The sequence below is a fragment of the Bos javanicus genome, chromosome 3 (assembly GCF_032452875.1).
Source record: "Bos javanicus breed banteng chromosome 3, ARS-OSU_banteng_1.0, whole genome shotgun sequence".
NCBI classification, from domain to species: Eukaryota; Metazoa; Chordata; class Mammalia; order Artiodactyla; family Bovidae; genus Bos; species Bos javanicus.
The window spans coordinates 28692644-28708883 of record NC_083870.1 but is presented as its reverse complement, the minus strand read 5'-3'; the positions used below and the strand labels follow the sequence as shown (position 1 = coordinate 28708883).

At 34.9% G+C, this 16240-nt stretch overlaps 1 protein-coding gene across 7 annotated transcripts in view; it reads left to right on the top strand.

The window, feature by feature from the left end:
• SYCP1 (synaptonemal complex protein 1) overlaps nucleotides 1-16240 on the top strand; it is a 145736-nt gene that overhangs the window by 70906 nt on the left and 58590 nt on the right. For 6 of the 7 annotated variants that reach the window (XM_061410344.1, XM_061410316.1, XM_061410333.1 and 3 more), the window contains 6 exons: nucleotides 5265-5369; nucleotides 6357-6460; nucleotides 8091-8208; nucleotides 9029-9099; nucleotides 13506-13587; nucleotides 16093-16155. In XM_061410344.1, the coding sequence (XP_061266328.1) occupies nucleotides 5265-5369; nucleotides 6357-6460; nucleotides 8091-8208; nucleotides 9029-9099; nucleotides 13506-13587; nucleotides 16093-16155 (543 nt within the window). The remainder of the gene's footprint in view (nucleotides 1-5264; nucleotides 5370-6356; nucleotides 6461-8090; nucleotides 8209-9028; nucleotides 9100-13505; nucleotides 13588-16092; nucleotides 16156-16240) is intronic. The other variant, XM_061410348.1, reaches the window with a different exon arrangement.

Below are 16240 nucleotides of genomic sequence, written 5' to 3'. Positions count from 1 at the left end.
AGGAATGATGCTAAAGCTGAAACTCCAGTACTTTGGCCACCTCACGCGAAGAGTTGACTCATTCGAAAAGACTGTGATGCTGGGAGGTATTGGGGGCAGGAGGAGAAGGGGACGACAGAGGATGAGATGGCTGGATGGCATCGCTGACTTGATGAACGTGAGTCTGAGTGAACTCCGGGAGTTGGTGATGGACAGGGAGGCCTGGCGTGCTGCGATTCATGGGGTCGCAAAGAGTCAGACACGACTGAGTGACTGATCTGATCTGACCATGCTGTTTCGATGATAGTAGCTTTGTCGTATAGTCTGATGTCAGGAAGGATTATTCCTCCCGCTCCATTCTTCTTTCTCAAGATTGCTTTGGCTATTTGGGTTCTTTTGTGTTTCCATACAAATTGGCTTCCCTGGTGGCTCAGGTGGTAAAGAATTTGCTTGCAATGCAGGAGACCTGGGTTCAATCCCTGGGTTGGGAAGATCTCCTGGAGAAGGAGATGACAACCCACTCCATTATTTTGCTTAGAGATTTCCATGGACAGAGGAGCCTGGTGGGCTACAGTCCATGGGATTTCAAAGAGTTGGATGTGACTGAACGACTAACACACACACACACACACACACACACATATGAACTGTGAAATTTTTTGTTCTAGTTCTGTGAAAAATGCCATTGGTAATTTGATAGAGATTGCATTGACTCTGTAGACTGCTTTGGATAGTATAGTTATTTTCACAATATTGGTTCTTTAAATCCAGGAACATGATATATCTCTCCATTAGTTTGTGTGGTCTTTGATTTCTTTTGACAGTGATTTATAATTCTACATACAGGTCCTTTGTCTCCTTAAATAGGTTTATTCCTAGGTATTTCACTCTTTTTGTTGCAGTGGTGAGTGGGATTGATTCCTTAATTTCTCTGTTGATTTTAAATTGTTAGTGTATAGGAATGCAAGAGATTTCTGTGTATTGATTTTGTATCCTGAGACTTTACTAAATTCATTGATTAGCTTTAGTAATTTTCTGGTGATATCTTTAGGGTTTTCTATGTATAGTAACATGTTTTCTGCAAACAGTGAGTGTTTTACTTCTTTTTTTCCGTTGGGATTCGTTTTATTTCTTTTTCTTCGCTGATTTCCATTGCTAGGACTTCCAAAATTATATTTAATTATAGTGGCGAGGGTGGGCACCCTTGTTTTATTCCTAATCTTAGAGAAAATGTTTTCAGTTTTTCACCTTTGGAAATAATGTTTGCTGTGAATTTCTCACTTTTTTCCTTGATAAGTCTGTCAATTTTATTTGTCTTCTCAAAGAACCAGCTTTTAGTTTTATTGATTTCTGCTACTGTTTTCTTCACTTCTTTTACTTTTATTTTTGCTCTGATCTTTATGATTTCTTTCCTTCTACTAACTTTGTGGTTTTGTTCTTTCTCTGGCTGCTTTAGGTGTAAGGTTAGGTTGTTTATTTAATGTTTTACTCATTTCTTGGGGTAGGCTTCTATAACTTCCCTCTTGGAACTGCTTTTGCTGCTTCTCAAAAGTTTTGGTTTGTTGTGTTTTAATTTCATTTGTTTCTAGATATTGACTTCCTCTTTGATTTCTTCAGTGACCTTTTGGTTATTTAGAAGCATATTGTTTAGCCTCCACATACGTGTTTTTTTTACATTTTTTCCCTTTAATATGTATTCTCATAGCCTTGTGGTCAGAAAAGATGCCAGATACAATTTCATTTTTCTTAATTTTACTGAGACTTGATTTGTGACACATGATGTGATCTATCCTGGATAATGTTCTATGTGCACTCGAGAAGAAAGTGTATTCTGCTGCATTTGGATAGAATGTCCTGTAGATATGAGTTAGGCCCATATATATACACAAATGACACCACCCTTATGGTAGAAAGGGAAGAGGAACTAAAGAGCCTCTTGATGAAAGTGAAAGAAGAGAGAAAAAAGCTGGCTTGAAATTCAACATTCAGAAAACTAAGATCATGACATTCAGTCCCACCACTTCATGGCAAATAGATGGGGAAACAATAGAAACAGTGAGAAACGTGACTTTCTTCGGCTCCTAAATTACTGCAGATGGTGATTGCAGCCATGGAATTAAAAGACACTTACTTCTTGGAAGAAAAGTTATGACCAAACTAGACAGCATATTAAAAAGTAGAGATATTACTTTGCCAACAAAGGTCCATCTAGTCAAAAATATGGTTTTTCCAGTAGTCATGTATGGATATGAGAGATGGACTATAAAGAAATCTGAGTGCTGAAGAATTGATGCTTTTGAACTGTGGTGTTCGAGAAAACTCTTGAGAGTCCCTTGGACTGCAGGGAGATCCAACCAGTCCATTCTAAAGGAGATTAGCCCTGGGTGTTCTTTGGAAGAAATGATGCTAAAGCTGAAACTCGAGTACTTTGGCCACCTCATGCGAAGAGTTGAGTCATTGGAAAAGACTCTGATGCAGGGAAAGACTGAAGGTGGGAGGAGAAGGGTATGACAGTGGATGAGATTGTTGGATGGCATCACCGACTTGGTCAACATGAGTTTGAGCAAGCTCTGGGAGTTTGTAATGGACAGGGAAGCCTGGTGTGCTGCAGTTCATTGGGTTTCAAAGAGTCAGACACGATTGAGTGGCTGAACTGAACTAAACTGAGTCTATTGTGTCATTTTAGGGTTGTGTTTCCTTATTAATTTTTTTTTGATGATTTGTCCATTGGTGTAAGTGGGGTTTTAAAGTCCACTACGATTATTGTGTTACTGTTGATTTTCCCTTTTATGTCTGTTAGTGTTTGCCTTGTGTATTGAGATGTTACTATCAGTTCAGTTCAGTCACTCAGTCATGTCTGACTCTTTGTGACCCCATGAACCACAGCATGCCAAGCCTCCCTGTCCATCACCAACTCCCGGAATCCACCCAAGCCCATGTCCATTGAGTCGGTGATGCCATCCAACCATCTCATCCTCTGTCGTCCTCTTCTCCTCCTGCCCTCAATCTTTCCCAGCATCAGGGTCTTTCCCTGAGAGTGTACTGGAGGATTTGATTCTGTGCTAGTGAGGACTGGGTGTGTAGGTTGAGCAGCTGTTTGGATTACAGGGACCCTTGCAATGCCAAGTATGCAGGGAAATCTGGTTACTACAAGCACAGGAGATATGACACTATTAGGGATTTTTCTAACCTATGGTATCTGTGCCCCAGTGGGGATCAAGCATGGAGATGGCACAGCTACTTGGATTGCAGGGACCCTGGCGGTGCCAGGTGTGCAGGGAAGATGGTGACTATGGGCAGAGGAGATACAGCATTTTAGGATTTGTTTCTAGTCTCTGGCTGCTTTGCCTCCAGTAAGGATCAAACTTGGAGGTGGCACAGTTGCTTGGATCGTGGGGACCTTCATGATGTTATGTGTCTAGGGATGCCAGTGGCCAAGGTGCAGGAGATATAGTACTATTATTAACAGAATCTTTTTCTAGCCTTTGGCAGCTGGACTTTCAAAGGGCCTCCCTGGCTGGTCCTTGTCTATTGTTTGACATATCAGGCACTCAAAGGGCCACCCTCTCTGGGCTCTTTCTCTGTTGGTCAGCTGCTGGCACTTGCATGTGGGGAGAGGGGCTACAGTGATGGCTCCACCCTCTGCTCCTAACTCAGCAGTAGTGCCCTGCTTCCTGGTTTTGCTCCAAAGGTATTCCACACTCTGATCTACTCCCTCCTGTCCCTTTGGGCCGTCTCCCCACAGTCAACAGCAGTCCTCACCCTGGGATTGCTCTCTAATCACTGTGCTCCAGCTCCCAGCCACCATACATTCCGGTGGGCTTGCATTCCTGTCTGGGCTATGTAAGGCTGTGGCATGGATTGTCTGTGTGGTTCTTACTCCATTCAGACTGTCACAGATCAGCCGCTTCACTCTCCAACAGCCTCAATTGCCCCTGTGTGAGGTCCAGTCCTGCTCACTCTCCTCCTCTTTTTCCCTTTTCTTCCTTCATCCTGTTGATTTTTGCATGATTCCAGTGGTCAGGGACTCCTGCCAGTTTCAGCTGGTGCTTTGCAAGGTCTTCTGCATCTGAAGAGGTATTCCTGATGTATCTTTGAAGAGAGATGCATTCTACATTTGACTACTCCTTTGCCACTTGTCTTTCTGTCTGTATGAGTCTTGGCTAACAAACACATGAAAAGATGCTCAACATCACTCATTATCAGAGAAATGCAAATCAAGACCACTATGAGGTACCATTTCACACCAGTCAGAATGGCTGCGATCCAAAAGTCTACAAATAATAAATATTGGAGAGGGTGTGGAGGAAAGGGAACCCTCTTACACTGTTGGTGGGAATGCAAACTAGTACAGCCACTATGGAGAACAGTGTGGAGATTCCTTAAAAAACTGGAAGTAGAACTGCCTTATGATCCAGCAATCCCACTGCTGGGCATACACACTGAGGAAACCAGAAGGGAAAGAGACACATGTACCCCAATGTTCATCGCAGCACTGTTTATAATAGCCAGGACATGGAAGCAACCTAGATGTCCATCAGCAGATGAATGGATAAAGAAAGCTGTGGTACATATACACAATGGAGTATTACTCAGCCATTAAAAAGAAAACATTTGAATCAGTTCTAATGAGGTGGATGAAACTGGAGCCTATTATACAGAGCGAAGTAAGCCAGAAGGAAAAACACCAATACAGTATACTAACGCATATATATGGAATTTAGAAAGATGATAACAATAACCCTGTGTACGAGACAGCAAAAGTGACGCTGATGTATGGAACAGTCTTATGGACTCTGTTGGAGAGGGAGAGGGTGGGAAGATTTGGGAGAATGGCATTGAAACATGTAAAATATCATGTATGAAACAAGATGCCAGTCCAGGTTCAATGCACGATACTGGATGCTTGGGGCTGGTGCACTGGGACGACCTGGAGGGATGGTATGGGGAGGGAGGAGGGAGGAGGGAGGAGGGTTCAGGAGGGGGAGCACATGTATACCTGTAATGGATTCATTTTGATGTTTGGCAAAACTAATACAATTATGTAAAGTTTAAAAATAAAATTTTAAAAAAAAAAAAAAAAAAAAAAACTTACAGGGCTCTGTCCATTAAGTCCTGTCATCATATTTAGTTTTGGAATTTACTTAATGACTTGTTTTCTGTTTTTAAAAAATTTTAACCAAAGAGAAAGTCATAATTCTCTTCACAACTATATTTGAGAAGTTTGATTATTTTGAATGTGTGTATGCTTTGGTTATCATGATTCGTTAATGTTCTTAAAATAGGCAGAAAAACAAAAGCTTTTAGATGAGAAGAAACAATTTGAGAAGATTGCTGAAGAATTAAAAGAAGCAGAACAAGAACTAACTGGGCTTCTCCAAACCAGAGAGGTTCGTTTAAAAAGGATACATTTTTTTCTTTCAAGTGTTTTACTAGTAGGGTACAGATTTACATTGTAGATTATATGGCTGTTAGATTTGCACAAGATTGCTTCACAAAATTCCTCTTGAACATGTGTTTCTGCTGTATTTAATTCCTCTTGAACATGTGTTTCTGCTGTAATTGATTTAAAACAAAACCTCCATATTATAATGAGGCAGAGAAATGTCAGTATTTAAGATACCAATAATATAAGCATGGCTTATACATTTCTTGATGTCTTATAAGTATTTATTAATTGATACTTTTAATTTTAGCTTTTATTAAGTTCTTAGTTTATAGTTTTCATGTTATAGTTTTAGAATGTCTTTTATTTTTAAAAAGTGTTTTCAGTTTATTATAGTATTAACATTGTAATTGTCTTTCTAACATAATAAGAGCAGCTTACTTTTCTGATATTGCTTGATTTCATTAACTAATATATTTTTTCTTAATAATGATATTTCAGTTGAAATTTATTACTTGGTAGTATAAAACAGACAACAGTATTTTATAATATTCCCTAGTTGCTCAGATGGTAAAAGCATCTGCCTACAATGCGGGAGACCTGGGTTCGATCCCTGGGTTGGGAAGATCCACTGGAGAAGGAAATGGCAACCCACTCCAGTATTCTTGCCTGGAAAACCTCATGGACGGAGGAGCCTGGCAGGCTACAGTCCATGGGGTCGCAAAGAGCTGGACACGACTGAGCCACTTCACTTCACTTCAAGTATAATTTTACTGGTTGAGCTTCAGAATATGAAAATGAAATTTACTTTTAGTATTGCATTTGTCATTGCTCACTGTATTGAAATTATAATGACTATGGCATTAAATCAATTTAAAAATTTTGACATATTTTTTACCAAGTATATAACTTGCTTACATAGAGTGACCATACTTCTTAAGTGAGAAAATTGTAAAAGCGTTTGCTGTGATAATATGTGTTTATTTTCCAGAAAAAAGTACATGATTTGGAAATACAGTTAACTGCCATTGCAACAAGTGAACAGCATTATTCAAATCAGGTTAAAGAGCTGAAAACTGAGCTTGAAAATGAGAAGTATGTTTTCTATCTATAAAGTAGTTTGTGTGTTCAATTCCTAAACTTTCTGTAGTATTATAAAATATTAACTACTTTTCACTGTAGTTAATACTAAATTAGTAAATTATGTATAATGCTTTTTTGAATAGGCTTAAAGTTTTTATTTCTGATTAAAGATCAAAATAATTTATCAATTTCATTGTTAAAGAAACTATGTATTATTGACATAAGAGTATATCACAAACTTGAGAACTATATTAGAAGTGTGATATATATTTTTTGGAGATTATTTAGTTTCTTATAAAAATAATCATTTGTAGTTCTAGCTGTAGTTTTTTTGGTTGTTTTACTAAATTACTTTGTAGGTTTGAATTGATGAAATGACAGAAATACAAATTCATCTCTTATATTGTCCAAGCATAATATTTAGTTGCTTCACTTACTTAGTAAATTTAATTTCTAGAGAAAATAGGAGGAAATAATTGTTGTGTTGTCACTCAGGGAGAACTAAATTCAAGGAGGCAGTCTAGTGGAGAGCATAATTTTTGTGTTCTGGTTTTTCAACTCTAGATAAAAATAAGAAATAAACAATTTACTCAGCATCTTGTCACTTCTCTTTCAGCTCCCATTCCCAGCTTCTGGTACTTTTCAACAATACTTTTGTAGGGGCTCTGGGTAAAATTCATCTGTTAACCAAAGTCCTTTTTAACGAATTAACTGATTAATATAAATTTGTGTTATCCTTGGTATATTTGTTCTTTCAACTTTTCATTTTTTAATTAAAACACTTTGATGAGTTTCCAGCATCAGTAAGTCGGAGATATAGGTGCTTCTGAAATCATTCCATGAGCCACACACTTCCCTTCCCTCATTTAAAATTGATCCTGGCTGCAACTAGTGACAGTAGTAATCTCTCTTCTGATGTAGAATATTTGAGACCTTGTAAGTGTTGTGCATATGCATATATTTTATTTATCTTAATGAAAATATTAATACTCATTTAAATGATTTTGTAATATTTAATTAAATCATTAATGTCTCATGTAATACTTAAATCATCAGAAGTTTGAAATAGTTTCTAAGAGACAGCCTGTTAGAAAGAAAATATGTAAAAAATAATGTGGTTTTCAAAATTTATGGAAAGGTGAAGGGGGAAGCATTACGGGAAGTATGCTAGGAAATATATGACATCTCAAAAAACTTATTATAGAAAAATTTCAAATACATACAGTGTTAAAAGAGGGAATAATGTAATGAAACAGCATATACGTACTGTGCATACATGCATGTGTGCCTGCTAAGTCACCTCAGTTGGGTCTGACTCTGCGACTGTTATGGACTGTAGCCTGCCAGGCTCCTCTGTCCATGGGATTCTCCAGGCAAGAATACTGGAGTGGGGTACCATGCCCTCCTTTAAGTGATCTTGATCAAACCCCTGTTGGGCGGGTTCTTTACCACTAGCACCGCTTAGGAAGCCCATATACCTATCACTCAGCCTCAAAAATTCTTTACTAAAAGCCAATCTTGTTTCATTTGTAGCCCCAGCCCTTCCTTTCTTTCCCCTAAGATTATTTTGGATAAAATTCTATATTATATAATTTTATGTGTAAATATTTTGGTATGATATGTTGTTTTTTAAAAAAAATAGGCTGAAGAATACTGAACTAACTGCAAGCTGCAACAGGCTTTCACTGGAAAACAAAGAACTAGCACAAGAAACAAGTGATATGGCCCTGGAACTCAAGAAACAACAAGAAGACATTAATGTGAGTTGAAAAAGAAAGTATCATTGACAATTTTCTTACTGTAAAATTAGGGGCTTAGAATAGATTACCACTGAAGATTCTTTCAGCTTTAAAAGTCTGATTATCTTAGATTATCTGATTATCTTTTTCTTCTAAATACTTTGTTTTAGAAGAAAAATACGCATATTGATCCTCAGTGGTAATAAAAGGCAACAGAAGATGGAGGCTCCCTATTGATAAAGTTATTCTAATTTGAAGCATCAAGATTTTTATAAATATTTTAATAAAATATTCAAGTATTTGTTAGCAAATAATATAAGACACTGTGGAACATATAGTGATAAATAAAATATCATCCTCCCTCTTTAGGAGTTTATGACTCAATGAAAAAGTGCTTAAAATATCATATGTATTATTTTGGAGACCAAGTGCTATCAGAATTCACAGGATCACCTCGGCCTTGGGGAAAGAGAAGCCTTCAGAAGAATATAGCATTAAGTTTTGCCTTAAAAAAATCAGTAATTATGAGCTCAGTAGGTGCAATGAGTGGAAAAGCATTCCTTAAAGCCATAACAATATGTACAGAGGACACAAGTCTCAAAGTATCAGTGGGAAACAGCAAGTAAGACTTATTTTTTTAGCTAGTATTAATATATAGATATTAGGGAATAGAGTAAGACTGGAAAAGTTGTGTGGCATTATACAAGTTAAATAACCCATTCTCTTGTTTTATTTATAACTAAATGAATTTTAAGATAGGTAAAGATCTTAAATGTTAGTTTCAATTTTACTTCTGTTGAAGCAAACTAATTAATATAAACAACACTGATTATTTCTTTAGAATAGCAAAAGGCAAGAAGAAAGGATGTTGAAACAAATAGAACATCTGGGAGAGACAGAAACACAATTAAGGCAAGACTAATGCATTGGCCTTTTTGACTAGCCAAAAATAGTATTTCTTTTCTATTAACTTGTAGTTAATTTAGATTAATTTTATGTTTAATATAGAATAAAGTAAAAAATTAGACTTAAATTACTATTTTGGAATACTGCTTAAAAATAAAATTGTAATAATGCCTATTTTATACTTAGTTTGAAATAATGATATTAGATACAGAAATTAATTTTAAAATATCATAAATTTCCTAATAATTAATATTTCAGAAAGTACACTAATCATATGTCAGAGCACTTAGAAGAGATATTTTAAAACTCTAATATTATTTTAAGTATTTTCTGTTTTTCTTGGTGTTATCACAATCATCTACTTTAATACCTGTATGCCAGTCAGTCAAGAGGATATAGCATTATTTTAATTCGGATATTTACATTTTACAGTTTTTCACTTTCATAAATAATACTGTAGTAAATGTTTTGGCACATACAGATTTTTTCTTAAAGTATAAATTTCAAGTGTGAATTTATTGAGTAATTTATTTCAATTACTTTTGATAGACAAATGATTTCTGATAGGTTCTATCATTTGTAAAGTATGCAGTACAACCAATGTTTTATGAAAATGCTAGTTATAAAAACAATTACTTTTGGTTATTATCATTTATTTATTTATTTATTTGATGATATAATAGAAATAACTTACAGTTCTTAGGATTTATAATTTTCATTGTTTTGGGTAAACTTTGGAATTTTTTGTGTGCTTGCTAGATTTTCTTCTTTCTAAATTGCCTATATCTATTGCCTATAATTGGAGAAGGCAGTGGCACCCCACTCCAGTACTCTTGCCTGGCAAATCCCATGGACAGAGGAGCCTGGTGGGCTGCAGTCCATGGGGTTGCTAAGAGTTGGACACGACTGAGCAACTTCACTTTCATGCATTGGAGAAGGAAATGGCAACCCACTCCAGTGTTCTTGCCTGGAGAATCCCAGGGATGGGGGAGCCTGGTGGGCTGCCGTCTGTGGAGTCGCACAAAGTCAGACACGACTGAAGCGACTTGGCAGCATTGCCTATAATATTTTGAGATCTTGACTGTTTTCTTACTGATTTAGTCAAGCTTTTAAAAACATATTAATCCTTTATCTTGTTTTATTTACAGCACATATTTTCCCTAACCTGTTGTTTTCCTACTGTGGGTAATTATTTTGTCATACAGAATTAAAAAAAATTTTTTTTTATTAAATCTAAAATGCTTTCTTTTTGAAATTTTTTCCCATTGCTTTTGTAAATTTATAAATATTATTTGTAAATAATTTGTGAATTTATATAGAAATATATATTATATAAATAATTTATAAATTTATAAATGAACTTAGAAGTTTTTTTTTTCCTGTCTGAAATCAAATATTAATATTTTAGTTATTTAAAAAATTGATATATTGATATTTAGTTTACCTTTCTCTTTTTCAAATAATAAATTAATAAAATCATTTCAAATAATAAAATCATTTCAAGTATCAATTTACTTCTGACACTACTGTAGATCTGTGACCTGGTTTTTGATATGCAATTTATCATGTTTATTATTTTCTAAATAACCTGTTTTTTTTACTTTCATTAGCAAATTTAATGATGTGATAATCTTTCTCAAATTTACAAATGTACAATATATTTATAGTATTACCTTCAGAGAGGTTCAGTGCAAAGATATACATATAGTACAAGGTGATAATTATTTGTAAAAATATGAGATGAGTAAACAAGGCATACAAGGCAATGTTTCTACAAACAGTACCAACTACAGGAGTACAGGGGAAAAAATATATTCTTTTAATAAAGTACTGAATGTTAATTTTTTTCATCTGTTTGTAAAAAAAAAAAATGTGCGAAAGTCTGTTTCTAATTATTCCCTAAATAGCCAGCACAGCTATGCCTCTGAGTCTTCTGTAACAAAAGAAGACTTAAATTAAAATAATGCTATATCCTCTTGACTGACTGGCATACAGGTATTAAAGTAGATGATTGTGATAACACCAAGAAAAACAGAAAAACAAAATCCTAAACAATCCTAAACAATTCGCAGTGTCTTTAATATCATCTGTAGCCTGTAGTTGCACTATAGCCTGGAGTTGAGCCTTTTTTCCAAGAAACCTTAGCAGCATTGACCTTTGGTTCATTCTCCATCTTGGAATAGAATGGATTTTCAAAGTTGACACTTTGTTTTGGTTTTTGTTTGAAGATATTTCATTTTGTTAGCTGCGTTTCATCAGGACTTGAGGGAGTTGGCTTTGTGTCTGAACCCTGTTCAGCAGGGTTAATGGGACTTCCATAGTTTTTGTTATACACTGTTCCAGATTCAGTTACCGGGGTTGTTGTTGGCTGAGCTGCTGTGAGAGTAGTGTCCTTGGAGGCATACATCAGGTTCCCAAATATTATGGGTGGCTTCCTGATGTCTGTGGCAAAATGTTCCCTCATTCCTAGCAATCTGTCAATAGCAGACTCAGGCCCCAAACCAGTTACTCTAATATCCATATTAACATCATCCAGTGATCTGAAGGTCACCCCATTTCCATTTTCAGAGGATTTGAGACTGCTTAAGCTTGACAGCTTGGGCAGATAAGACAAAAGGGAGCTGGTTTTCTGATAGTGGAAAAATCCTAAAGCGGCTAAAGCAGCAATTCTGATGATCAGGATGATTGTCAACAGCATGGACGCGTTAGTTCCTGGAGGAACACCTTGTGAAAGTCCCATTCCACAATATCCTCCCACGTAGCCACTAGAACACTTGCATTTCCACGTAGCCACTAGAACACTTGCATTTGGGGAGGTTATTCTCATAAAAATAGCTGCTTCCTCCATTCATACACCTGCATGGAGGGGGCATAGTGACAGCACTTACAATGGACCCTGAAACATCAGCTAAAGGGTCCAAAGCTTCAGCAACCCATTGATCAATAAACAGACACACAGATACAGATCTATAGATGCCTGATAGACAGCTGATAGGAGATCTTATTTTCTAAGACCTTCAAAATTACCTTGCTAAAGATTGTAATATTGCACATACTTCCCCAGTAGGTAGCTCTGGGATAGAGTTTTTATATTTCCAGTTTCCTTTTAATCCATTAGTAATTTAGATGATTTCCAAATATTTGGGGGCTCTTGCTTGTACTTATATTCTGATGTATTAAGTTTTGATTTAGGTTTTATTAAAGAATGTGGTCATTAAAACTTAACTGTTGTAAATTATTTGATATTTCCTTAGACCTAGTATGTCTCCCTCATAGGACTGTTTGGGCATTACGTGAGGAAATATGAATAAAGCACTGAGCACAGTGCCTGATACTTAACTGTTACTATTTTCCATATTTGGAAAGTCATCTTTTATTATGTTTCTAAGGATTACTTTTGTCTTATATGCTTACTTTTCTTCTTCAGAAGTTTACAGGTTAAATCTGTGATTAAGCCACTAAACATTTTGGGGATGAAAAGTGAAAACATATTTAGAGAAAGGCTACTTTTTATCTAAGAGAATTGGAATTATTTGGATAATATCTTTTTGTACATCTACCTACTCTATGGATTTACAGAACTCTAAGTAATATATTTAGGAAAAGTAAGAATGTGCCAATTAAAGATTTAAAACTCAAAGAGTAAGCATCCTAGACTCAGTTTTTATAAGGCCGGTTATTTCACATGATTGATTACTATTCCATGCATTCACATTTGACCTAGTAACATATCAGCTGTAACAATAAGAGAGTCTACAATTAGAAATAGCTTTAAATATCCTTCTGAGACAAAGTACTGTTGTTTCCATGCACAGCAGATAGCTTTTTAAAAAAAGTTTGAAAGGATTATATGTGCATATGGTGTAAAGATCAAAGAAACAAAGGGATATGAGGCAAGAAAACTATCTTTCTTGCCTTTTGTCTTCTGCTATCCAGTTTTCCTCTCCAGAGGTAGCATGGTTTCCTGTGTATGTTTCTGTGAAATACTCTATACATACATAAGCATACATATATATGCAAATATCACAGTCATACAGTTCTTCATTAAAATCACCTGTATATATGTCCCTTATTTATTTGTACAGCATTATGACTATGTCTTAGAATGATGACTAAGAAAACAGGAAAGTGAAATCTTGACTTAAATAAGAAATAAGTTTTTCTATCTTGAAGTTTCTTTTTATGTAAAAATAACTATAAAGATCTAAATAATTTCAAAGTAAATGTATAAATTAATTTAAATTTAGGAGTAGAAGTGTATATACTGATGCATGAAAAATGATCAATCAAAGTGAAGATATAAACCAATAAAAATTTTTAAACTGATCAGTAGTCAATTTTAGAAGTTCCAGAAAGGGAATAAAATGAAAATATAGATTTTATTGCAATGTCACTCTTCCATTTCCTTTAAGGAATGAGCTGGAATCTGTGAGAGAAGAACTAAAACAGAAAGGAGATGAAGTTAAAAGTAAATTGGACAAGAGTGAAGAAAATGTATGTTGTATTTAATAGTAGGTTCTATCACAAAATTTCAAATCATAAAAGCAGTAGCTGGTGTCCAAAAACAAGTGTACTATTGTACAGATAACTGGAGGGCCAAGGACTGTTGTAGGCTGTTGACCTTAAAAACGTGGGCCATGTTGAGTTGTTTTACTTACGTGGTTTTTATCTAGAAGAAATAATGGCATAATTCTAAATTTCTTTAACACTTAGCATTTATAAATGTCGATTTATATTTTAGGCTAAATAGGCTCATGCTTTAGTAATATAAAATATACTAATAAAGTGATTAATAAGTTTGTGTTGTACATTGGTGGAAATGATTTCAAAGAGTTGAGATAGGAAGGCTTTTAGGGAAGATTATCACAAAAGTAGAATAGTACAAAGTCTGTGAAGTGATTATGTTGTATAACATACAGTGGGAGAAAATTGTGCCAAAATAGATTGCAGTGATCAAATTAGATTGTGAAGACCTTGACTTTGTTTTTTCATTCATTCCACAAATATTATTAACTACCTACAATGTGCCAGGCAGTGTTTTGGGTGCTGAAGTTTTGTTTTAGTTTGTTTTGTTGGGCAGTAGTGATCCATTTAAGGTTTTTTATTAGACAAGTAACATTTTTAATTTTTAAGAACAGAGTAGGGAGTGGTGAAAGGCATTGGAATCAGTTAGAAGGCTATAAAATTAGTCTTCAAAGCTTTGAAAAAAAATGTTAGTGAGGACTCTTGCCTAGTTTAGCTCACTTATACTTCAGCCATTCATTGCAGTTAGGGGATAGAGTAATCTCTCCAAGCCTGAGTTGCATTCCCACCCTTGGAGACAGATTAGTCCCCATCCAACTTTATGAACTGATCAGGGTTTCTGTGGAATTTACACTAAAAAAGAAGACCAAAATATATAAATTCTCTCTCTTTATAGAATATATATTTGCTATATATTGCTATATAATTCTATATAATTGCTATTGGAGACCATGGAAAGGACAACTGTCTGAACTTGAGTCAGGACAAGCTTCTTGGAAGAAGCAAAATTCATGTTAAAACCTCCGATTAATTCAATTAGTGGAAGGCAGTGGTGTAGGCATAAGTAGATCAGGAAGAAGAGTATTTCAAGTTACACATACACATACACACACACACACAATATATGAAGTATGAGAGAGCCTTGGAAATATGATAGGGCCCCTATATTTAAACAACTATACAAGTTTATCTAGGCCAAAAGGTGGAGTTTAAGATAGTGGTGTTGGTGGAGAGAGTATAGAAAGATGAGAGATGGGAAGATAAATGGAAGAATGAGGATGGGGAAAAATGAGGGTAGATCATTTCAGGCCTCACAGATATATTTAGGAGTTTGAGGTTGTTGAAGAGTTGACCTGAGAAGTGTCATAATTATATTTACATGTTGGAGGGCTTAAGACTGTTGGAATAGTCTAAGGGTAAGATGAACTATATTTTTAAAGACTTGCAATGACCAGGAACATTCTAGATTCTTTATGTTATTTAAGCTGGAAGTCATTTTTGTCCTCATTTCATGGATTAGGAAACTGGGCCTCCAAAAGGTAAAAGTGCAAAAAAGCTACATGTCTAAGAAGTGGAAGAGTTGCCTCTCTAACATTCTTTAGACTGTACCACTTTCCCCACCCCCAAAGCTGTTTTTTTCTTTCAGTTTCATATTTATTAGTTAAATTCAGCCCCCCCAAATTAGTCTCCTAAAGACTTGGTATGTAATTCACTACTTTAAAATTTGTGTCAGAGGCTGCTTCAAAACACTTATCTTGTTGGTGTAGAGAAAAACATGAATTTGATGGTTAATGTAAAACAAAAATCTTCCACTAAGAATTTAAAATTTATTTTACCAATGTAGAAGATATTAATGATGAGTTAATAAAAAAGTGAAATGCAAGACAAATTGATAGCATCTTTAAGCTTTCCGTGGTTGGATTTCAGTTTGCTTATTGAAACAGTTTCCTGGAAATAATTCAGGTTGCAAATATTTCTTGGTGAAATTTGTTATACTCTTCTTTTATCCCAGTCCATACTTTATCTTAGCCTTTTTTCCCTCATTTCTAAAATGGGTATAATAATACGTATTTTTCTACATCATTGGATTGTTACAAAGTTCAGTTTAATAAATGTTTGTGAAAAACATGTTTAAAAGACGGAAAACATCTATATATAATTTTTAAAATTGAGTATAACCTGGGAAAGCTAATAAAAGATTGTAAAGTGATAACGAGGCTAAGATAATAATGAACACTAACATATATGCATGAAAACATTTTTTTTAATTTTTTAAATATAAGAATTTTATATGTATTTTTAAAAATGTAGCTGAAATAAACTGGTGGAGCTGATAACTATTTTATTTAGAAATATAAGACTAAGCTTTATAATTCTGTGTCTAAAAGATACTCAGAAGAAAATAGAATTTCTGTTAACATTTTATTTTTTATTTTTTCTGTTAACATTTTAAATCTGATGTTAATGTTTTTTTAGGCTCGAAGCATTGAATGTGAAGTTATAAAAAAAGATAAACAAATGAAGATACTAGAAAACAAGGTATTATCAGATGTGAAAGATACTTGGGACTAGAGACTCTATAACAATATATGTATGGCTAGACTCTTTAGGGCCAACCTTTACA